Source organism: Alexandromys fortis, unplaced genomic scaffold (genome assembly GCF_014885135.2).
Source record: "Alexandromys fortis isolate MF-2015 unplaced genomic scaffold, M_Fortis_MF-2015_v1.1 scaffold_22, whole genome shotgun sequence".
NCBI classification, from domain to species: domain Eukaryota; kingdom Metazoa; phylum Chordata; class Mammalia; order Rodentia; family Cricetidae; genus Alexandromys; species Alexandromys fortis.
Window position 1 is genome coordinate 343,328 of NW_026067900.1, and position 25,480 is coordinate 368,807.

At 35.9% G+C, this 25,480-nt stretch overlaps 1 protein-coding gene across 7 annotated transcripts in view; it reads left to right on the forward strand.

The window, feature by feature from the left end:
• Herc1 (HECT and RLD domain containing E3 ubiquitin protein ligase family member 1) overlaps positions 1–25,480 on the forward strand; it is a 162,867-nt gene that overhangs the window by 34,553 nt on the left and 102,834 nt on the right. For all 7 annotated transcript variants that reach the window (XM_050126066.1, XM_050126103.1, XM_050126079.1 and 4 more), the window contains exons 6-19: positions 612–708; positions 1,209–1,352; positions 3,918–4,045; positions 6,912–7,056; positions 7,273–7,444; positions 9,105–9,239; positions 9,489–9,654; positions 10,034–10,159; positions 11,044–11,265; positions 12,003–12,155; positions 12,277–12,409; positions 13,987–14,178; positions 16,418–16,639; positions 22,414–22,587. In XM_050126066.1, the coding sequence (XP_049982023.1) occupies positions 612–708; positions 1,209–1,352; positions 3,918–4,045; positions 6,912–7,056; positions 7,273–7,444; positions 9,105–9,239; positions 9,489–9,654; positions 10,034–10,159; positions 11,044–11,265; positions 12,003–12,155; positions 12,277–12,409; positions 13,987–14,178; positions 16,418–16,639; positions 22,414–22,587 (2,209 nt within the window). The remainder of the gene's footprint in view (positions 1–611; positions 709–1,208; positions 1,353–3,917; positions 4,046–6,911; positions 7,057–7,272; positions 7,445–9,104; positions 9,240–9,488; positions 9,655–10,033; positions 10,160–11,043; positions 11,266–12,002; positions 12,156–12,276; positions 12,410–13,986; positions 14,179–16,417; positions 16,640–22,413; positions 22,588–25,480) is intronic.

Consider the following 25,480-nt stretch of genomic DNA (forward strand, 5'->3'; position numbering starts at 1 on the left):
ACACAGATATTTACATTGTGATTCATAACTGTATCAAAATTACAGTCATAAAGTAATAATGACAATTTTATCTACCATATCATGAGGAACTGATTAAAGGATCAGAGCATTAGGAAGGTTGAGAACCACTGTACTAATGAAAGATAATTTCTTGATGACAAAAAGGACAGTGAGAAGTTTAATGTGAGCTTATATTCTAATTATATTGTTAATAACAAGTATTTTTAGAGTTGCTAATTATGTAATGAGTTTTCCTTGCTCAGTGAAGACCAGAGGTTTTATGCTAATCTTAGATTTAAAAGTTGCCATTGTTTCTTTTTGCATTCTCTCCAACTCCTTCGGTAAAGACTTTCCTTCTATTAATCAGATTGATCTCTTTGCTAGAAATCACAATGTCTCCTTTTTGGATTGAGAAAACTTGTTCTCTTGTTTGGGTCAAAGCTGGGGTTCAGGGCTCAGCAAACAGAACATGGACTTAAGTAATTACTTAGTCAATAGCCTTGGTCCTCGTGATGGCTACTATGTGAGTTGTGAGTAATAATGTCTGTGATGTCCCTGTGTGTATGTTTTAGCACTCGTATACTTATCAGATTTCCTTATGTGCCATCCAGGTCGTTGTTTGTGTGTCAGCTGGATACAGACATAGTGCTGCTGTCACAGAGGATGGTGAATTATATACATGGGGTGAAGGAGACTTTGGAAGATTAGGTAAGAGTTTTTAAAATTTGAAATTATTCACCCAGAACAGAAATGATCAATTGCTAAGAACCAGTGAGCATAAAGTTCATAAGCCATTTATTATATGAGCTTTAAACTCAAAATTGGTTGTATTTCTATAGACAATTTTACCTAGATTCTGGTGCTGTTATCTAAGATGTAATAAAATCTGTAAGTATTGTAACCAGGCACTGTAGTTTCAGAAATAAGAAACATAACATCGTGATCCTAAAGTTTCTAATGTATTTATCAGTGAAAGCAAGTTAACATGAATGTGTTTTTAGACAGATAAGGTGAGTACGAAGGCAGAAACTTAGAATGCTCTAATAACTCGTTAATATGCCTGTCTCCCCCAGGTAGGGAGCAACCTGGAAGAGCAGATAGAGATGCTTTTCTTTTTGTATTTACTTGCATTTAAAAATAGCAGATAGCATATTACTCTTGTGAAACTGGAGAAAAGGAGTTAACATTATTTCTGTGCTTTATCTAAGGTCATGGAGACAGTAACAGCCGTAACATTCCAACACTAGTAAAAGATATTAGCAATGTAGGAGAGGTTTCTTGTGGAAGTTCACATACGATTGCTTTGTCCAAAGATGGAAGAACTGTGTGGTCTTTTGGAGGAGGAGACAATGGTATGTACAAAAAAAAAAAAATTTTTTTTTTGGTAGCTTTGGGATTTTTCTCTTAAAAATTGAAAAAAAATCTTTTTCAAGTATGTATGCTTAGTATAAAAAAACTAAAATATAGATGGACAGACATAAATTGTTTCTTTTTTTCTCTCTCTAAGACAGGGTTTCTCTGTGTAGTGAAGCCTGTGCTGGAACTCACTCTGTATACCAGGCTGGCCTCAAACTCAAAGAAATTCACCTGCCTCTCTGCCTCCCAAGTGCTGGGATTAAAGGCGTGTGCCACCACCACTCGGCCAAATTGTTTCTTTCAAATAAAATGTTATTTTAGTCTTTGTTAACACATTAGGAGACAGACTGCTAAATATATGTACATTTATACGTATCTGTTTTGAAAGCCAACATAGGTCTCTATGGTTCATATATGTTATTTTTATAACTTGTAATAATATTTTATGGGTATCAATAAACATGTCATTTTACTAATTTTTTAAAAGGTCTAAAATATTATTACATTTATCTGTAGGACAGTTTATAAAATAAGTTATATAGTAAGTTTCTTGTAGCATGATTAATAAAAACCCAAAGACAGAAATTGGGGTTCAACCTGAAGGTCAGAAAAACAAAACAGCTCTTATCTCTACCTCTGTCTGAAATGGCGATTTTGCCTCTAGGAATCTCAGACTGAGACTGTGAGTGAGAGCTGTTTCTTCCTGTCTTATATTCCTCTCTAGGTCTGGGATTAAAGGCGTGCCCCCGTACTGCCCTGGTTTCTATGGCAAACTAGTGTGGCTACTGGGATTAAAGGTGCTTGTCACCACTGCCTGGTCTGTAAGGCTGATCAGTACGGCTGTTTTACTCTGAACTTCAGGCAAGCTTTATTTATTAAAATACAAATGGAAATACCACTACAGTTTCTCATTGTTGAGTTGCAAGATGTCCCCCAGTTTTTTTTTCCAGTGTTAAAATCAGTGCTTTCTTTCCCTGCTCCATCATATGGGAAAACAAGATAGGTTATCAGGAAGACAGACAAAACAAAAGGCACTTCTGCACTGAGTGAGCAGATTTATGTCCACTTTAGTTACTCTGTCAGCTGTGTGAATTCTTACTTGTACACATAGATCAATAGCAATAGTTATGAAAAGTAAGATAATTTTAGTCAGGTGTGGTGGCTCTCTCCTGCTGCTGTTCCAAGATTTCCAAGGCTAAGGCAAGAGGGTTGAAAGTTAGAGGCTAGCAAGACTTTATCTCAGAAAACAAAAACTAAACCAAACAAAAAATGATAGCTTAGAAAATAATTTAAGAGGTAAAGTGATATAATTTAATTTATATTTTAATCAATTTCTAGTATGGTTACATTTATATGTTAACCATATTCCCTCTTTAATTGTTTTCCAAGTTTTCTATTTTTGAACTATTGAATCGTCTTTAACTTTTTAAAAATTATGTTTTTTATTTTGAAAAGAAATATCCCTTTCTGGCCTGAAATTCACTGTGTAGACCAGACTGGCCTCAAAATCTTTTTTTTACTTTTAAGTATTTATTTTTTTGAGACACGGTCTCTCTCTATACACTAGACTGGTCTCGGATTCACAGAGGTCAGCCTGCCTCTGCCTCTAAAGTGCTGGGATTAAAGGTGTGCGCAGTTGCTTCTAGTTTAGCCTCAAACTCTTAATCCTCTTACTCCCCCCTCCCCCATAACTGGGATTATAGTACCAGACTTTTTTTGTTTTCTCAAAGACAGGATCTAGCTGTATGACATTAGACTTGCCTCTGCTTTTTGAGCAGTAGAATTATACCCCTGTGTTACAATGCCTGTTTAGCCTGTCAACACATTTAAAGTTAGAAATAACAGGCACTGGTGAGATGTCTCAGTGGTTTAGAGTGCTTGCTGCTCTTTCAGAAGAGTTTGGTTCCTGACACCCACATCAGGCAACTTGGAACTACCTGTCACTGTCACTCCACGAGATCCCGCACTCCCTCTGGCCTCTTTGGGAACCCATATGCACATGCACATATTCAAACCTACACATAAATAAAAATAAAATAAGGGCTGGAAAGATGGCTCAGTGGTTAAGTGCTAGCTAGAACTGCTCTTCTAAGGGGACCCGAGTTTGATTCCCAACACCCACATCAGGTGACTTACAACTACTTGTAGCTCCAGTTCCAGGGGATGCAATACCTCTGATCTCTCTCTCTCTTTCTCTTTCTCTTGCCTCCGCCTACACCACACTCACACACAACTAAAAATAAAATTAATCTTTAATTTTTTTAAGTTCTAAAAATGTTTAAGTTCTAAAAAGGCAGACAAATAAGAATTTTCTTTCTCTTTAAAGTAGTTTTTATTGATTGAGAATAAGATACAGAAGACTGTTAGCTGTTGATGGTTAACTTTCTTGAAACAGATATGTTCTTTTGTTAATGCCCTCTGCTATCAGGAATGGGTCTCTTCATCTGTCTGGTTATTGCTATAAAAATTAAAGTACTTTATTAAAACTTCAGTGCTTAAAAAATGAACAGGCTTTAAAAATTTGCTTAACTTGAATATGGTTTTCTTTTTTATATATGTAGGCAAACTTGGCCATGGTGATACCAACAGAGTATATAAACCCAAAGTTATTGAAGCTTTACAAGGAATGTTTATTCGCAAAGTTTGTGCTGGGAGCCAGTCTTCACTTGCTTTGACATCAACAGGACAGGTAGGACTAAGGAATGAACATAAAAAGAGTATTTCAATGGACTAGGAAGCTAAAAAGTGAACTTGAAGTTTGGAATTAAAAGAAAAACATTTTAAGGCAACATATTGAGATAAAAATACTGTTTTGTTTCAAGTGTAGTTGATGAAAAGGAGCCAGATTTTCTTACCTGCTTGTGTGACCTGAATACATTTTCTTTCTTCCCCCTGTTCTTTGAAGTAAGTTGATTTAATAACTTCATTTAGTTCTTAGAACCCTTTAACCCTCTTCCCCAAATCATGGAGGCACCTCAACGTCTCCTTCCTATTAAAGAATAGTGAAGAAACAGAAAACAGAAATTTAAGGGGACCAGAGATATGAACTAAAAAGATAAGATGATCAAAAAAGAGGGTAAAGAGAAAACCTCCAGATGGGAAGTGTGGTGGTACCGAAGAGAACCAGGCCCAATGAGGAAAGTGACAATGTTTTCTTCCTGGTGTTCATCAGCCACTTTGGCCTAACATGTAGGAGCCATTGTATGCCAGGACAAAGTAGATGACCAACAAAAGCTGACATTCACATTTAGTTTAGTTACTCTTTGAGACATGTGTGTTTCATATGCTGAAAAATCTAATATAAACTATTTTATTTTGTTATATTATAGAGTCAGTTACATACTTAAAAGAACACATACTTTCATGTGTTCCTCACAGTTGGTTTTGTAGTAAGAATTTATGGATTGAAATCAGCAAGTGCTCACTTGTTTGATTTATATCCATAGGCAAATCTCAGGCCTCCCTTCAGTGACATATGGTTCTTTTTTTTAATGAGAGAGGAAATAATTTCTGCTTTGTGTACCAGATGGTTGTATACGATTTGAATTTAAAGTTCTTATGTATAACTGTTGGTGGCAAATAATAAACACTAAATCTATTACACTATATTCCAAAGGAATCTGCAGATTACTTGCTATATAGAATAGTTTTATCATGAACATCTTAGGTTATGTGAAGTCTATTGTGTATGTTTACGAAAAATAAAGTGGGAGGAAATACTTTGATGAGCCATTCTGTTTCTCTTACACCTGTGGAGCTTTTTACGCCATCTGTCTCTGAGTTCCCTCAGGCCTACCCAGTCTAATTTTCTACTAAATGTAACTCTTCTGTCTTAATGCATAATGAATTTTTTACAGCATGACATAATCCCTAAAATGCAAGACAAGTACTCTTTTTGTGTGTTATAGTTTTAGGGCTCAAACCCAGGACATTTTGCATGCTAAGCAAGTATTGCACCAACTGAGCTACAAGTATTCTTAATCTAGTGCTCAGCTAAAAGAATATTCAAAAGAAAGCTAAGAGAGAGAGCCTTACTGAATACTAGTACAGTATTGGACTTGGAGTCATTTAGAGTCTTAGTAATGTTTCCCTCCCTGTGTTTAGTTCCTAATCTTTGTTTGAATAGGCTTTTCATATACTGGAGTTCTTTTATACCTGTACTTGTCTTGAGTAGGTTTTCTGGTAATTGGTATAAATATATGGTCTTCTGTTTAGATGAAGACATCTAACCTAAAATAATTTGAAGACAAAACAAAAATAATAACCATAACAGAAAAAGCCATTATGGCATAAAGTGTGAATATAATTATATCAAAGGCAATTGAAAGAAAAAGTTGTTCAGTTTAGATTGTAAAATTGGAAGTCATTTCTCCTCTTCTTTTCTTCATGTGTCTTTTCCTGGATAACATAAGTCAACCACTATTCATTTTGTTATTATTTTTAATTAGTAGCAAATAAAGGTGTTCAGGGGAGCTATGTGACTGCTGATTCACATATTCTTTGTGAGTGATAGGTAAAATCAGTTTTGTGGTTTATAGTATTTTATTATTTCTTGGTCTAGTCTACCATGTGAGAAACATGTAAGTAGAAGGGTTTTTTCTTTTTAATGTTTGTTTTTGGTTTTTCAAGACAGGGTTTCTGTAATAGCCCTGGCTGTCCTAGAGCTTATGCTGTATATGAGACTGACCTCTAAATCTGAGATCCACCTGCCTCTGCCTCCTGTGTGCCTGCGCCACACTACCACCCAGCAGTAAGTAGAAATTTTAAAGTAGTATTTCCATAACTGCTTAAATTGAACAGTATTAGCCAAGTGCAAGCCAGTTAGTGGTAACTTTAGCAGAGGATCTCCTATCTTTCTTTGATTTTATTTGTGGCCAGTTTAAAGCTTCTCATCTGTTTATATATTGGGTGTTTAAAGACAGCACAATAAATGGCAGTTACTTTATTTTCTTCCTTATTTTAGATAGGGTTTTCTTCCTTTTTTCCTTTTTCTTTTCTCTCCCCTCCCCACCCCACTTCTTTTTTCTTTTTCTTTCTCTTTCTCTTTTTGTTTTTGTTTTTGTTTTTCCACAACAGGATCTGGAACTCACTCTATAGAGCAGGCTGGCCTTGAACTCAGAGACCCGCCTCCCTCTGCTTTCTAAGTGCTGGGATTAAAGCCCTGTGCCACCACAGCCTAGCTATTTTTTTCTAATGAAACAAACAAGGTGCAGATACTTGCTAAGAAATAATTACAGTTAATTTTCTTAGGTGTTCTAATGGCTTAATATTTCTACTTTTTTATGTCTGTGTATTTTTGAGAGGATTATTTGGAGAGAGGGAATGGAGATGATCAGCTGAGGCAACTAAGGGCTAGTATATTTGCTTCTCAGATGTTTTGTTGATCAGCCTCCTGAGGGCTACCATGACCATCTTTAAAATGATCAAAACACTAAATATTATTTTAATATCTTATATTGTTTTAATAGCAGGAAGTTACCACACTTGTTGATAATTTTAGTTAATAATCTACTTGTTTTTTGGAATTGATGTGTTCTGTATTTCTGTCTTTTCAGGTCTATGCTTGGGGTTGTGGGGCTTGTCTAGGTTGTGGTTCTTCAGAAGCTACTGCTTTGCGACCCAAGCTCATTGAAGAATTGGCTGCCACAAGAATAGTTGATATTTCTATTGGAGATAGTCATTGTTTGTCTCTTTCTCATGGTAAAGTCCTGTTTATTCGTTTGTTTTAGTATTTTAGGTAGCATCTTTATAGCTTAACTTTATAGCACAAACTTTAAATTCTTCTGTCTTACCTCCTTAGTGCAGGTATTACAGGTGGTCTAAGTCATTTGTTTTTAAAGAAGTGTTATTAATTATTCTATTTCTTAAATTTGTTAACATTAGAATTTAACTTTTATACCTATGTCTTATTTTTAGATAATGAAGTTTATGCCTGGGGCAATAACTCCATGGGGCAGTGTGGCCAGGGAAATTCCACAGGTCCCATTACTAAACCAAAAAAAGTGAGTGGCTTAGATGGCATAGCTATTCAGCAGATCTCAGCCGGAACATCACATAGTTTGGCATGGACTGCTCTCCCTAGGGACAGGTAAGTGCTATGTTTAAGCATTCTTGTGAGTTTTTTAAAAAATATTTTCCTATATTTATTTTAAGACTGAATGTCCAATGAGTCAACATTACACAATATACTTCAGAAGTTGAATAGTTAAATTTAATAGCAGTAATAATGATGATAGTATATTAAAATTAATTTCTAAATAGTACAGATTTTGATAGTAGGTATATTATTTGATAGTAGGTATATTTCATGTTTAACAGACTAACACATGCAGATCTCTACAATAAGAATAAGTTACAGACCACTCAACTACTGTTTATTTATGATAACACACCATGTGGGGGGCTGGATGGTACTGGGAAGAAACAGTGGGTATATCATAAGATGCCTTTCTTTTGTGAAATTTTACATGTAAAAAGTAAACAGACCATTTGTAGCTCTTCACTGGCAAATTTTTGTGTAAACTCATGTTAATTTAAAGTTATTTGTATCATCAGATAGGAACCATCAACATATTGTATTATCAAACAAGTATTATTATTTATGTAGGTAATTGTGTTGATACCTTTGCCTGTAATAATAAGTTATATAAACACCTTAAAAGACTGAAGGATTTGCTTTGGTTTACATGCACCAGTCCATGCTCTTTTGGATTCATTGCCTTGACCTGAAGTAAGTAAGAACATTATGGTATAGCAGAATAGCCACCTTCTTTCATCAATATTGGATTCACCATCATGGACCAAGCCTTCAACACATGAATCTTTGGGCAGAATACTTCATATGTAACTCTACAGGAGTATAACAGTAGTATTCATAGATTTAGAAACAAGTTTAATGTGATTTTTAAGATTAACTACTATAAATGCACATGCACACACACACTAAAAGTATATGTAATTTCTAGCATTGACTCTGTTATCATAAAAATGACATTTAGATCCCTTTTCATGTGCATATTGAGGTTACATATATTTCAACAGCAAGAAGCTGTATTTAAGATAATTTAATTTTCTTCTCATTTTGAATTCTCTGTCTTTAGAGAATGTTTAAGTGTCAAACTGAGGAGATGACTGAGTCAGTAAAATGTTTGCCTTGCAAGTATGAGAAATTGAGTTTAGATCCCATCCCCAGCCTCCATGTAAAAGCCAGGTGCTACATACAGACCATATCTTTAATTTTGGTGCTTAGGTTGTGGTGGTATGCATAGATGGATCTCTGGAGTTCACCGTCTTGCTTGTTCAGCTGAATTAGTGAGCTCCAGCTTCAGTGAAAGACCTTGTTTACAAAAATAAGGTGGAGAGTGACTGAGGATGACACTGGGCATCAACCTCTGTCTACCCTCCATTCATGTATATGAATAATATATATCACGCACACGGTTCAGTTTCCCCTATCTAGAGCAGATTAAGATCAGAACTAGGCTTTCTTGGTTTAAAACATTTGTTTTCGCTTCATTGCTCTTTGTCTGGTTGGTTTTATTTGTAAAACAAAATAAATTACTTCAAATAATTAAAGCAAAAGGCAAAATAAAACCCCCCCCCCCAAAAGAAGACAAGAAACCCAGTGGCTATACTTTTAAATCAAGGAAGCTGTTCTCCCCATCCCGCATGTCTTGTTTTTTGTTTTTGATCATGTATAGAAGTTTGATTATAAGGCTGTTGAACCATTTTCTGATGCTTTCTTCTAGACAAGTTGTTGCATGGCACCGGCCTTATTGCGTAGATCTTGAAGAGAGTACCTTCTCACATCTTCGATCCTTTCTTGAGAGATACTGTGATAAAATAAACAGTGAGATTCCTCCTCTGCCTTTCCCTTCATCAAGGTATGTTGTAAATATGTGTATTAATGACTCTTTTTAAATTTTGACTTAATTCTTTCTTGTTGAGATTTTATCTGTCTTCTTTATAAGCTAGAAAAGAGCTAAGCTTTTATTAATAACTTCTTAGTTTCATAATTGATGTTTTAAAAATTATCATTGGTCATCACTTCACAAAAAATGTAACTCAAATTGGATATTGCATTTACTTTTGTGCTTCAGAAATTCACAACAGCTTGTTTTGTTTTGTTTCAGGGAACACCATAATTTTCTTAAGCTGTGCTTGAAGTTGCTTTCAAATCACCTAGCTCTGGCCCTTGCAGGAGGGGTAGCTACCAGTATTCTTGGGAGACAAGCAGGTCCACTTCGAAATTTACTCTTCAGGCTGATGGACTCAACTGTCCCAGATGAAATCCAAGAGGTAAGAGAAGAGAGTCATGACCTGAAGCTATAGCTAAATGGGATATTCAGCTATATTAGCTATCTTCAATCGTGTGTTTCCCTGTGTAGCCCTGGCTGTCCTGGAACTCACTTTGTAGACCAGGCTAGCCTTGAACTCACAGAGAATTGCCTCCCTCGGCCTCCTGGGATTAAAGGCCTGTGCAGCCATGCCTAGAAGATTTTCTTAAACCCTCTCAACTAAAGAAAAACATTTTCATTTTTCACATGATACTTTTAGACTTGTAGAATCCCAACAGTTAGTACATTCACTTTTCATATTTTGCAATTAAAAAGAGAAGATCTGGGCTAATCAACGCACTTTTCCTTTCTTTCTTTTTTGTTTTGTTTTTGATTATTAGGTGGTAATTGAGACACTGTCAGTGGGAGCAACCATGCTGTTACCTCCATTACGAGAACGGATGGAATTACTTCATTCTCTTTTACCCCAAGGACCTGATAGATGGGAAAGCTTATCCAAAGGACAGGTAAGCCTTTGCATGTAGACAAACCAGTCACATCAGAAGAAATTGGACTGAAAGGAAAAAATAAAGCAAATCAACTGCTATATGTGTCAAAGTTCTGGTGCATTCTGATTATTTGATGTTGTATGTTGGAAGAATTGTGGATGTCTAGTGACCTGAAATTATGCATATGATGATTTACTAGTTACTTGGGGTCAGTTCTTAGAGTTATGATTCATTTTTCTAGTGTTGATTATGGTGTCAAACCAGATACTCTTGGTTTATTGTAAGTGCTAAGTTGAAATTAATCTTGTGTTATTGCTGTTAGTCCCATGCTTAGAGTTGCTTATCTGAAAAGGAAAAGGTTATCACTAGCAAAAAGCATTTGAAGCATGAGTATGCTTATTTTTAATTTTTATTATTTTAAGTCAGTTGTAGAGCTATAGATTTGAGGGGAATTATAGTACATATTGGTGTATAATGTCCACAGATGTTTTCCAGTAAATATTTTGCATTAGTTTGGATTATAAGTGATTTTTTTCTAAACATTAGAATAAGCAGTTATCATCAGTAATTTTGTTGAATAGCGTGAGTATAATTTATCTATTGGTATTTCTTATTTCTGTCTACTTATAGTGCTTAAATTATTATACATATTATTCTATTTTAGCTTGGAATTTTAGGTATTTATCATAAAATATGGGATTAGAAACCTGTTAGTTACATTTTCTGAAATTATATTAGTTGAATAGTTTTTTTCCTATAATTATGTACTTCTTGAAGGTTATTTATCAAGCTAGTAAATGGGTTAGTTAGCATTGTTAGTATAGTTTTTTCCTTATATCCTTTTTTACTCTCTTTTAATAGATGTTATGCTAATTACATGTTTCTTTTTCATTGTTGTTTAGAGAATGCAACTGGATATAATCCTGACAAGTTTGCAAGATCATACCCATGTTGCCTCCCTTCTTGGCTATAGCTCACCTTCTGATGCTGCTGACCTTTCGACTGTGTGCATGGGTTATGGAAACCTGTCAGATCAGCCTTATGGTCCTCAGACCTGCCATCCAGACACTCATTTGGCTGAAATTTTAATGAAGACCCTCTTAAGAAATTTAGGGTTTTACACGGTACCTTGGTTTTTCACTGTATTAAGAAAACAATAAAGGTGTAATGATCTATTTAGGTAAAAGTTTTAACATTTAAACAATGTAAATAAAATTTTAGATTTACTTCTCCAAAGAGAGAAATTTAGGGTTTTATAAGGTACCTTGCTTTATCACTGTATTAAGAAAAGAATAAAGGGGTAATGATCTTTTTAGGTAAAAGTTTTAACATTTAAACAATGTAAATAAAATTTTAGATTTACTTCTCCAAAGAGAGAAATTTAGGGTTTTATATGGTACCTTGCTTTCTCACTGTATTAAGAAAAGAATAAAGGGGTAATGATCTTTTTAGGTAAAAGTCTTAACATTTAAACAAATAAAATTTTAGATTCACTTCTCCAAAGAGAGAAACCTGTTATATCTGAAATACTGTGATGGCAATGTAACGTGTAACTTAAAATTACAAGAAGATTTACGTTAGAATTTTATCAAGGGCTTCTCATGTAATAAAGAATAAATAAAAATCATTTTCTAAAGCATATTTGAGCCGGGCGGTGGTGGCGCACGCCTTTAATCCCAGCACTCGGGAGGCAGAGGCAGGCGGATCTCTGTGAGTTTGAGACCAGCCTGGTCTACAAGAGCTAGTTCCAGGACAGGCTCCAAAACCACAGAGAAACCCTGCCTCGGAAAACCAAAAAAAACCAAACAAACAAACAAATAAAGCATATTTGAAATATGATCTATACTATATATCATTTTAGGATCAAGCATTTGGAGAGCTGGAAAAGAACAGTGATAAATATCTTCTTGGAACATCACCGTCTGAAAACAGTCAGCCTGCTCATCTCCATGAACTGCTGTGTTCACTACAGAAACAACTGCTGGCTTTTTGCCACATTAATAACATTACTGAGGTGTGCAGTTCTCTCCTTTTCGTGGTATTCTATTAGGAACCTATAGCTCAGATAACTGGGGATGTCGTAAATATTTTTGTTGGATCTTTTAGAGTGGTAATTTAGGATTTTTTCTTCTTAGAACTCAAGCAGTGTGGCATTGCTTCATAAACACCTTCAGCTTTTGCTGCCTCATGCTACAGATATTTATTCACGTTCTGCAGATTTACTTAAAGAGAGTCCTTGGAATGGCAGTGTTGGAGAGAAATTAAGAGGTGAGTTTGGTGTTGAATTTCACATTTAATCAGTGGGTATAAGGCAAGAGTCATTGAACTTTTCCAAAATCTCAAGAATGCTTGACACCTCTGAGTGAAAGAGAAATGATGCTGTTTCCTTTGTATTGGTTTTGTTTCCATTCATCTTGGTGTAGGGGTACTGTAACACTGATCTTAAAGGATTCTAACTCTCGGCGGCAGATCTAGTTTAAAGACATTAGATGATACAAAGTCAGTTAATTTATGATGTAAAGTATGTTCTTTATCTCCTCCATATTTTATCAGTATTCTTCATCCCCTCCCTCCCTCCCTCCCTCCCTCCCTCCCTCCCTCCCTCCCTCCCTTCCTTCTTTTTGAGACAGTGTCTAACGCTTTAGAATATGTTCTTAAATTCAAAGTGACCCTTCTGTATCAGCCTTCCAAAGGCTGGACTCACTACCATACTCTGTCCAATTTCCTTTTTTTTTCCTTTTTGGTTTTTTGAGACAGAGTTTCTCTGTGTACTCCTGATTGTTCTGGAACTTACTCATAGATCAGGCTGGCCTTGAACTCACATAGACCTGCTTGTCTCTGTCTCCACGCACCACCAACGCCCAACTGCAATTTCCTTCTTGAAATGCTTTCTTCCATGGGCTCTCCTCTGTGTAGCACAGTCCTACTATTTCTCCTCTGTCTCTGACCATTTTTTTCTGGGACTTAATAAAAGATTTGCCCCCCCTCTTCTTTGGCTATGCTCTTCCATGTTGGGATCCTTTAAATTTTGCTTTTAATCCTCTCCTCTTTCTGAATAGCCTCATCTGGAACAAGTGTCTTTAATCCCTGTGCCTGCACCTACTGAGGACTTTCCCGAGCACCAGAGCCTTTATCTAGTTGACTACTGAATATTTTCTTGGTTGTTGATCTCTGAAGTATCCTAAGAAAAGAAAGAAATTAGCTGAGAACCCAAGACTGTTATTCATTAATCATGGTGGTTTGGCTATTTTGTATGCAGTGTAAATTTATTGTTCATGCAGACTGGATTTACTTGTGACTGTTCCTCTTGGCCCTGAGTACAGGGAACTATTAGAGTAAATTTGATTGAAAAGTAATGCCCATAGTGAAAAGACAGATATTTTATGATGATCTTAATTTTAAAAATTATTTTAGATTAGAAAAATAAAAAACTTTGCTTGCTAGAATGTTGACATCACAGGAAAGTGGGAGCTTTTGCCTGCTTTGGTCATAACTGTGTCTCTACCTTGTGTAGTATCTACTCTGTTGTAGGTACTCTGAATGTTTGAATAAATTTAAAAGTGAGGATAAATTAATGGTTGTGGAATTATAATGTATTTTAAGAAATCAGTTTCTGTGTTACGAGCTTGTTAGCATGCATGATAAGTTTGCATTTCTACATAGAGTCTATTGGTGATATTTTCTGATAGTAAATACTACTGTGACCTATCAATACCTATCAGGTAGGTATTGAACAACGAGTTACTCAATTAGTCTACTCTCCTTCCAAACTAAAGAAATATTTAATTTTTTATTTTTTTAAATTTGAGGTCATTGATTTACACTGCATTTCTTGCCCTTCATAGATGTAATCTATGTGTCAGCTGCAGGCAGTATGCTCTGCCAGATTGTTAACTCCCTGCTGTTACTCCCCGTGTCAGTGGCTCGTCCTTTACTGAGTCACCTCCTCGATCTCTTGCCACCTCTTGATTGCCTTAATAGACTTCTGCCAGCAGCTGCTCTTTTAGAAGACCAAGAATTACAGTGGCCTCTTCATGGTAAGTCCAGGCAGTAAAAAGTTAATAACTGCTCTTGAGAAAGATTCTTTTTCTTGCTTATCTCAAACAAAATCATGCCTAATTATGTGGGCATTTCATGTGAGCAAAAAGATGTGATTGTTTTCAAAGACTGGACAGTGCAGTAGCTAAGAAAGTTGTTTATGGGCATCATAAAAAGTATCTTTATGGTCAGTGATTCTAAAGCTTTTTGTTCTACAAAGTTTGACATGATTGAAATTAAGATGTGTCTTACAGTAGATAGAAGAATGTGCCATAATTTAATCCAGCATTACTTTTTTCCTTTGAGGTATTTGAAATAGTACATTTGTGATCAATGAATCACTATATTCGATTTAAGCATTTTATATCATAAATATAAAAGATTTTATTGTTACTTATCTATTTGGTAGTAGCATATTTCTTATTTTGGTTGGTTATTTAGGCAACTGGTTGAATTTTAAAATGGAAATTGAGAAAATATCTTTTTAGTGCATTTGATTTTAGACCAGGTATTTTTATTCATTCTTGAATTATACAATACTGGTAATTCTAGACATTTGGCAGTAGTTTGTGTTTGCAAGAGTGTCAGTGTTACCTATTTTATTCTATCTTAAGGTTGTTAAAGAAACCTTACTACTAGAACCTACAGACATTTCAAGTTAGTGAATTGTTGTCTCCTTGCCCCTTAAATTGGAAAGAGTCATGGACTGAGGCATGTTAAGCTCTGGATTTTAGTCTCTACTCCCAACTTCTTGTGCAACCTTGAGAACACCACTTGTCAGTGCCTAGAGTCTTAGTTTTGCTTTTTTGTTTTTTTCTGGAAAGCGTTGGACTTTGACAGGATAACATTGAAACCCTTGTTGCTATAGCAGTGGTCAATTCCGTTGACTACTGAATTGAAATGATCAGAGTACCAAATTCATGATCATATCGGAATAGTGATTCAGCTTAACGTGGCAGTTTCAGGTTATTCTTGCTTTCCTAAAGTTTCTTAGAACTTTCTGTTTCAGGTGGGTTGAGTGTCCTTCTGTTTGGATAACATAACTGATTATTTTTTTAAAAGTTTCCCCTTTTCATGCTGTTCTTGCCTCATTTGCCAAACTTATAGTATGAATTTTGATTTTTCACTTTCCCCCTGTTTTCTGAAGTAATTTTTTTTGTTTTGTTTTGATTTTTTGAGACAGGGTTTCTCTGTGTTCCTGTCTGCCTTGAACTCACAGAAATCCACCTGCTTCTGCCTCCTGAGTGCTGGGATTAAAGGCATTTGCCACTACTGCCCGGCCCTGAAGTAATTTTTGAAGGGTAAAAATTTTCTTTTTTTAAAGTGCTAGAGGAATTTATCTATAAAATTATGTACCTTTGTGGTTTATAGTTTTATTTTTTTATTGTATATGTGCATGGATTGTGGAAATTTGGGGTTTTTTTTCTAATCCATTTTAAAATTTTTTCTCCAGAAAATGTTGTTTTGTTGACTTTCAATTTTTTTTGGTGTAAAATTGATTGTGTTCATTTATGGGTTGAAAAACTTTTTATATCTACATTGCTACACACATCCTTTTTTCTATTTTTAAAATTTATGGAGTCTGTCTTTCCTTATTAATTTTATCAGAGGATTGTCAATCTTTTCAGATACCTGCCTTTTGGTATTTTTCCCCCTCTTGGATTTCTGTTATTTTTGTGGTTAGTGTGTGTGTGTGTGTGTGTGTGTGTGTGTGAGAGAGAGAGAGAGAGAGAGAGAGAGAGAGAGAGAGGAGAGAGAGAGCGCGCGCACATATGAAGAACTTTTGGAAACAAGCATACACTAAGAAAGCCTGGGTCTGAGTCTTCGTATAAGACAATTCTGAGTTCAAGCCAGATGAGTTATTAAACAATAGTGTCACTTTAATTGATGAATTCTTGTTTCGTTTTGGAGAAAAAGACCCAAAGACTGCCTAAGATGCTAAAATTTGATCTAGATGGTGTAATAGAATCCATTGAGATAAGTTTGCATGTGCTGATTTAGTATTTATCTTAAAATTAATAACTTTATAAATGAAAAATTATTTAATGGATTAACATCTGTGAGTAAAATTTAGTCTAATATACCAGGTAATTTGTATTTAGAAAATGCCGCATGTTTTTCTTAAAAATTTATTTTCTTCAATATCTTATTATAGTATAATAGGTTAAAGTCCAAAAGAAAACTTTTAAATTTTAAAAGTAACAGATAAAGACACAATTGTACTGATTTTCTCTTCAGGAGGACCAGAAATAATTGACCCTGCTGGTGTGCCATTACCTCAGCCAGCTCAGTCATGGGTGTGGCTTGTGGATCTGGAAAGAACAATTGCTCTCCTCATTGGGCGATGTCTTGGTGGCATGCTTCAGGGCTCCCCTATATCTCCAGAGGAACAGGATACTGCGTATTGGATGAAAACACCTCTTTTCAGTGATGGTGTGGAAATGGACACCCCTCAGTTAGGTAATACTCTTCTCTGAAACATGTACTTCTTTGCCTCCTTTGAGATCTCTTACCTGAGTTTTGAATACAGAACTCAGGCATTTTCCACATTAGTAATAAAGAGGAGCTAAACTTGTAATGGACAGTTCTCAGAAAAAGTTAAATTCTGTAGCATGGTATAGGGCAGTGGTTCTTAACCTGTGAATTGTGACCCTATTGGGGGTTGAATGATCTTATTACAGGGTCTCCTAAGACCATCAGAAAACACAGATATTTACATTATGATTCATAACAGTAGCAAATTTATGGCTATGAAGAAGCAACAAAAGTAATTTTATGATTGGGGGTTACTACACCATGAGGAACCACTGATATAGGGAAATGTGGGTGTAGAGCAGAGGTCACTGGCATAGGGAAATATAGGTCTAGGGCAGAGATCACTGGTGCAGGGAAATGTGGGTCTAGAACAGTGGTTCTCAGTCTCTCTAATGCTTCGGCCTTTAATTACAGTTCCTCATGTTATGTAATGTAAAAATCAACATGTGACCCTTAGGGGTTGCTACCCACAGGTTGAGAACCACTGATCAAGAGCCAACTATGGTGGCTCACCCTTGTAATTCCAGCCCCTGAGAGGCTGGGTCAGGGTAATGCTGCATGGCCTAATCCAAGCTATATGGTAAATTCCACATCTGGTTGAACTACAATCGGAGCTCCATATATCAAAAAAAGCCAAAGATACATTTTTCCCATTCTGTTGTACTCTTCACTCATTTTGATCAAGTTATGGAAACTTGATTCTATTCTGAAGCTTGGGGTTACAAAACTACTTCCCCAAATGGAATGCATGGGTAGATTACCTATCAGGATAGAGCAGTGTCTCGTTTTCAGACACTATCTTAGTAAGGATTACTATGGGTGTGATGAAACATCATGACCAAAAGCAAGTTGGAGAGGAAAGGGTTTATTTGTCTTATACTTCTACATCACTGTTCACCATCAAAGAACAGGAACTCAAAATGGGCAGGAAATTGGAGGCAGGGGAAAGATTGCTTACTGGCTCTCTTAGTCTGCTTTATTACAGAAACCAGGACCACTAGCCCAAGGGTCAGTTGACCCACAATAGACTTGGCCCTCCCATATCAATCACTAATTACGAAAATACCCTACATGTTTGCCTGTAGCCCAGTCTTATGATGACATTTTTCTCAGTTGAGGTTTCCTCTTCTTAGATGACTGTAGCTTGTATCAAGTTGATATAAAACTAGCCAGCACAGCCAATTAGCCTTAGTTGTAAATGGCAGGTTTATTCCTTCCTTTGTAGTGTCTTTGGAAAATCACTTTCTTTCATTATCTCTCATTTCTCTTGTTTGTTTGCTCTTAGATAAAACACAAGGATTTATTCAGTATTCCAATATATGCCTAATAGCTTTATCTAGGACTGGTATTTCAATCTCTCTGGGTCCCTCATTTTGATTCTATAAAATATTGAATAGGATTAGCTAGCCCATATTAAACCTTTTTTTTTCCTTCACATTTCCAGTAAGAAAAAGAGACTCAAATAGATAGAAGGTAAAGTTGTAACCAGAGGTTTCTCTCATGCCCGCCAGTTCCTAAATAACCATTCTGAGGCTTAATTATTAGTTACAAACTGTAATTAATAGCTCAGACATATTATTTATTAACTAGCTGCTACAACTGAGATTAACCCATTTTTGTTATTCTATATTTTACCATGAGACACATGGTTTATTGCCTCATATTTTTTTTCCTCAGTGGCTGCTGGCATCTCTTTGTTTTTGTTTTATTTCTAACTATATTCAGTTTGACTTTTCTGCCTACCTATATTCTGCCTGCCATAGGTCAAAGTAGCTTCTTTATTAACCAATGATAGTAAAACATTTACATCATAAAGAGGGCATCCCACCTCATCTCCCCTTTTCTGTTTAATTAAAAGGAAGGTTTTTAACTTTAACGTAGTAAAATTACATATAATAAAACAGTTATCAAGCAAGAATTATACTTAACAATATTTGTCTATTTGTATTTGACAGAATTAATGAAAATACTCTGTCATCTATTTTATCTTTGTGAGTCTAAAATTTTATACCTAATTTATCTTTTATCATAACTAAGGAAAACTATAATTATAACTATCTAGTCTTCACCTTCATCATAGACCCCAGAAGGATATAATATTACCTATGTAAACAGGAAGTACATTGCAAGCAACTTTCCAAACTCTAGAAATGACAGAGACATCTGACTGCCTGGACAGTCACCCAAAGTTCTTCTGTAATATTTGGACATCTATCTTTAGACTACAAGCCTAGAGTATCTGACAGATTTTTTTTTAATGAAGCAGGAAAATTGAAGGACTGTCCCACCTATTTTTGTGAAATTCATCAGTCGCTTTCTTCTGTGTCCTGCAGAATGTCTGACAGACTCTTAGATGAAGCAGGAACCCTGAAGGACTGTCTCACCTTGTTTTGGCAAGTTCAGCAGTCATTTTTCTATGGGTCCTGCATGTCCAGTTTATACATCAAGCAGTCCAGGCAAGAGCATCTTCTTACCCAATTGCCTAGCTATGGCCTTATTGGAAGCAAACTCATAAGGAGCTTCTTCAATGCCCATCGACTTCTTATAGTAATTGGTGTTGCTAGGAGTAGATTTCTCTAACTGTCCAGAAATATTCAAGGTTTTCCTTTTTTTTTTTTTTTTTTTTTTTTGAGATAGGGCTTCTCTCTATAACCATCCTGGCTGTCCTGGAACTCACTCTGTTTTTAAAACATTTTAAATGCCATATTCTGTAGGTCTTTGAAGTGTTTGAAGATTACCTATCTGAAGTATATCTCCATATTGCCTTGGAAATCAACTAACATGACTATAAGTTTGACAATTATAAATGGCTATTAATTTGTATTTCTTAACTATATATTACATTTTAAAATGAGCTGTTTAAACATAACACCTTAATAAGAGTAGAAATTACATATAGTATTGTAAAATTGACCTTAATTTGTATCAGTAAACCAAAATACATACCAATGTAAAGTATTTTGAGATTAGCAGTCATATTTTGGATTAAAATTCATTTCTATGTCATATCCCCCTTTTTTCTTTAGAAAAGGATTGACTATGACCATTAACCATATATAGCCAACCCCCTATAAATGAAAACAAACATTTATAAACAGTATTTTGGAAATTTGGGTGTAGTTTTTTTTTTTTTTAATACTACTACTTGCTGATTGGGGATCCTGAGAAAATTTAGAGTTTTAGTTAAATCTTGGCTATAGAGCCTGTGAGGCTGTTTCGGCTCAGCTAGTTGTTTGGAAGCTGTTTTGGATGCTGGATCACCTGGGCCATTACACTCATCAGAGACCTCTCAGGAGGTCTTACTTGATCAAACCATGTTAGCCTGGAAGGAATCCATAGCTTCTTATCTTCTGTGGAAAAAAAAAGCAAAACCTCTTTTCCAAAACAAAACATAACCTTAGACCCAAATTTTGAAGTCATAATCTAGACTCTCTATATACTATTGTGTTTTCTTTGAATTTTTTGACTGTTAATCAGCTAACTGCAGAGAGACATTTGATTGTGGGAGCTGCTAAGCTAAACCAACATAAAGACTTCAAAATGGGTCTAGAATCCACCCCCCCCCTTTTTTTTTTTTGTTTTTTTGAGACAGGGTTTTTTTTTGTGGTTTTGGAGCCTGTCCTGGAACTAGCTCTTGTAGACCAGGCTGGTCTCGAACTCACAGAGATCCGCCTGCCTCTGCCTCCCGAGTGCTGGGATTAAAGGCATGCGCCACCATCGTCTGGCTCTCCTTTTTCTTCTTAAAGCTTTTTTAGGCTTTATATGGATGCATGTGCACCAAACTGGCTTCATTTGTAACTGAAGGCTTTCTCTCCTGCCCATTCCTGAATAACCAATCTGAAGCTTAATAATAATTACAAATTGTTTGGCCTATTAGCTAAGGCTTATTATTAACTACCTCCTATAACCTAACCCGTTTCTGTTATTTTATATTTTATTATGAGGCCTATGGTTTGTTACCTCACATTTTATTTCCCCAGCAGCTGCTAGTATCTCTCTGTTTGCACCTTCTCTCTCCCTTTATCTCTGGATTTTCTGCCTAGCTATATTCTGCCCTGCCATGGACCAAAGCTGCTTTTTTTATTAACCAATGGTAATAAAACATTTGCAACATACAGAGTGGCATCCCATATCATAAAGTCATAGAGAGAGGAAGAGAGGCAATAGGATGGAGGGAGCCCACAAGGTAGATAAGGTGATGGGCTAGACAGGGAGAAAGGGAGGGTGCAAAGAAAAGAAACCAAGGCTGGGAAAGAAAAAAAAGATTTGCTTTGGGCATGGAAGTGTGGTGAGTAGGAGTAAAGAAAGTAGTTTCTTTTTCAAATACATGTACCCGTCATTTTACTTCTGAACTGGAAAGTGATTTTGACTATAGATCCTGAAAGCTAGACTGATAGAGATGAAGTAAAGGAAGTTAAATTGCAGGGTTCTTAGGGAATATTTAGCAGAATAAGGTTCCAGTGATCTTAGCACTAATGCCTGATGCAGTCCTCAGTAATCTCCTGAGCAAAGAAAGTGTCTGTTGATCCATACATCCCTTCTAATGGGACTTAAGTATGAAGAAACCTCAGTTTTAATATTATTTTTTAGATTTTAAGAACTAAAATTATGGAATTTATATCAAGAAAAGGTATTTGCTTATGTAAAATATTGTAAATATGTAATATGTTATGAATTAAATTGACTTTTGGTTCTTGTTAAAACCCTGACTGTAATATTTAACATTGATTAAAAAAAAAGAGTGAAGTGTGGGTGTGGACATTCTTGAAATTACTGTACTTGTGAGACAAAGGTAAAAGGATCTTGATTCCAGAGCCAGCCCAGACAGTATAGCAACACCTTTGCTTCCAAAATAATAACAGTGGTTCTTAATGCTAAAGCGCCTACTGAAGAATTGGGAATTACCCACTTGAATGAGATTATTGATTGGAAAATTGTTCATGGTAGCTCTGATTCTTTTGAATCACTCTTGGCTGATTGCTTTCCTTTAAGTCTCTTAAAAAAGAAAATGTTCTGTCCTTTTTCCCTGTGGTCACACTTTTCTCAAAGAGGATGCTGTGTATTTGTGGATGCTGTTGTCTTCAATGTTGCATTTCATGTGTAGGATATTTTGCATTCCTGGCCTCTCTCTGCCGAATGTCTACTTTTTTCTAAAGGGAGATAGAGAGGTGAGACCGACTCCGTCTGAAATAATTAGAGGGCTGCACTTTAGTAGAACCTACTTTGAATTAGCTCCGAGTGCACAATTTTATGTCGGTTGAGTAAATAAATAAGATTTTATTCACAGTTATAAAGTTTATGAAGTTTACATTTGGGAACTTAGCCAGATGGTGGGAGCAGCAACTTGCACCAACTAGCACTTGGGAGGCAGAGGCAGGCGAATCTCTTGGGTTTGAGGCCAGCCTGGTCTACAGAGTGAGTTCCAAGACAGCCACCTCTACACTAAGAATCCCTGTCTCGAAACTCCCCCCTCCCAGATAAAAAGGAACTTGAGAACTGATGGCTCAGGGTGTAGAGCGTTTACTGCCAGGACTGACAACCTGAGTTGATCACCAGGACCTACATGGTGGAAGGAGAGAAGTGACTCTTGCAAGTTGTTCTTCTACCTTTACATACACTGTGGCATAGAGAGAGATGGAGGGAGGGAGAAAGAGAAGTGAATAAGTGGAATTATTAAAATTAAACTTTTTTTTTAATAGATAAATGTATGAGCTGCCTTTTAGAAGTAGCCCTTTCAGGAAATGAAGAACAGAAGCCTTTTGATTACAAATTGCGGCCTGAAATTGCTGTCTATGTAGACTTGGCATTGGGTTGTTCTAAAGAGCCTGCCAGAAGCCTTTGGATCAGCATGCAGGATTATGCTGTTAGTAAAGGTAAGATATAGAGAAGGAAGTGAGTAATATATAACTAATTCTCAGTGCTAACTAGTTCATGAGTAAGTAAACTTTAAACTGTTGGTTTTTCTCTTTGTTGGAAAATAAACCACATTCTTTGTTGTATCCACATATATCCCATTTAAAGAAACTTGATGGTATTAAAGTTGGGCTCTGTGTCATAAATCACTTTGTAAAAGTATTCTATGAAACATTTAATCAGAGCATATCTATTTAGATGCCTAGGCCATAGGCTTACTGAATATAACAATTTTTGCCTATTCAGAGTACTAATAATACCCATTTGATATATAATATAGTATTAAGGGTAATAGTGAAGTAGTATGCAAATACATGGTGAAATTTCCATTCCTAATATGCTTTTAATTAGTCTAATCAGTAGAGTTAATTTTATGTGTAAATTTCAAAAAATATCCTTCATTTATTCTTAGCTCCCATGTTTAATAATGACCCATTTTAAAGCAGTGCATGCCTGTAATTCCTGCATTCTGGACATGAAACAGGAGGATTAGTTTAAGGTCAGCCACAACTATGTAGTGAATTTGAGACTAATCTTGGTTACATGAAACCCTATTTCAAGATAAGAATCCCAGTAGAACATAATTACCCATGTTGTTGAGTCGCATGTGTAGTCTCTGTTCTTTCCATGTTGTTTTTTTCTTATCCTATCTTTAATTTTCTTCTGTATCTTGTAATTCTGAGGTTTAAAAAATGGTAAAAGAAAACAGATACTAACATTTTGTTGGCTTTTATCTTTTATAAATAAAATGAAATGAGGAAAATATTATGTACATCTCTCTTTCTTTTTAAAGATAGAGTCTTAAACTCAAGACTGGCATTAAACTTTCAGTCCTCTTGCCTCAGCCTCCTGAGCACTGAAATTACAGGCATGTACTACCATTCCTAACTCAGTTATTTAGATCTTCAATCACCAGTAGAAAGATAACTTGATGACTGATGATCTGGCACAATGGTGTGACTTACTGGGTGCTTACACCAAACCTGATATCCTGAGTTCAATTCCTGGGACCCACATGAGAACTTCAGGTTGCCCTGTTCAGGTTGCCCTGTGACCTTCACACATATCACAGTACTCGTACTCTGGGAGACACACACACACACACACACAGCGAGAGAGCAAGAGAGAGAGAGACATTTAAAAAGAAATTGTTCTTTGGTTTTCCAATATAAAAGAGAGAGAGAGAGAGAGAGAGGAGAGAGCCAGAGAGAGGAGAGAGAGAAAAGAGAAGAGAGGAAAGAGGAGAGAGAGGAAAGAGAAAGAAAGAAAGAAAGAAAGAAAGAAAAAAAGAAAGAAAGAAAGAGAAAGAAGAAAGAAGGAAGGAAAGAAAGAAGAAAAAGAAAGAAGAAAGAAAATGGAAAGAAAATGGTATAGTTGAAATTTTTTGCCTCAGCCAGGCATGGTGGTAACACCTCTACTTCCAGCTACTTGGGAGAGTGAGGCAGTGTGACTGTTTGAGCCCATGACTTCAAGACCAGCCTGGGTAACATAATGAGACCTCTGTCTTAAAAACAAACAAATGAGGGCCAGTGAGATGGTTCTGCAGGTACGAGGGCACTTGCCACCCAACCTGACAACTTGATTTCAATACCTAAGATCCACATGATGGAAGGAAAGACCCAACTTCTACAAGTTGTTCTCTGGCCTACACACATGTATGCCATAGCATGTGCCCTCTACCCACACAGATAAATGAATGAATGAATGAATGAATGAATGAATAAATAAATAAATAAATAAATAAATGTAAAAACATTTTTAAAAAGCAAACAAAAAAGGAGCTACAGATCATTCTTGTTTATTTTTTTGATCACTTATTCTGTTATGTTGATTTCTATCAGTTGAAAGGCAAAGTAATGAAGAAAAAGTTTACTTATCTAAGATACATTTTGACATTTGAATATTTTGTGTCATATAGTGGGGTATACATTTCTTTTTGAAAAAATGATTATGTGTATATGTGTGAGTGCATGTAGTAAGGAGGCCTCTTGTCAATTCCTGGTCACTCTGCTAGCTTAGACCTAAAATAATCACACGGAAACTGTATTAATTAAATCACTGTTTGGCCCATTAGCTCTAGCTTCTTATTGGTTAACTCTTATATTAATTTAACCCATTTCTATTAATCTGTATATCACCATGTGGCTATGGCTTACCGAGTAAAGTTCCCAGCATCTGTCTCTGGCAGCTCCATGGCTTCTTTCTGACTCTGCCCTTCTTTCTCCCAGCATACAGCCTAGCTTTCCCTGCCTAGTTCTGTTTTTCCCTGCCACAGGTTAAAAGCAGTTCTTTATTCATTAACCAGTAAACATACAGACAGAAGGACCTCCCACACCAAGTGTAGGTGTGGTATGTCATGGCATGTGCATGAAGTTGAGAGGGTAGCTTTCAGGAGTTGGTTCTTCCATTCCTCTGTGGGTTCTGAAGGTTGAACTCAGGTCATTAAGCTTGTGCAGTAAGTAATTTTCCTACTGAACCACCTTGCTATCCCATAATTAAATTTTTATATCATATTATCATTTGGAATAAGAACTTTTAATACCTAGATATACACTAAACCTATCCATTTGCTATATGCTTGATACTTTAGTGTGGACTTCATGCTTAATAATAGAAGCATTCTGTGGTGCTTGATGTAAAACGAATATAACTTTAATGATGGTTCTTCATGAATTCATTACTTTTAAAAGGTAAAAGCAGGATAATCCATGTTATAATTGAAATAGCACAGAGTGCTACTGTATTTTACCCTGTAAATTGAGAGTTCCCTCCTTAAACTATAATTATAAGTCGTAACCGTCTTTAGATAATAAGCCTGTCTATGGAACAGGTAGCTCCTCAAGAACCTGTCCT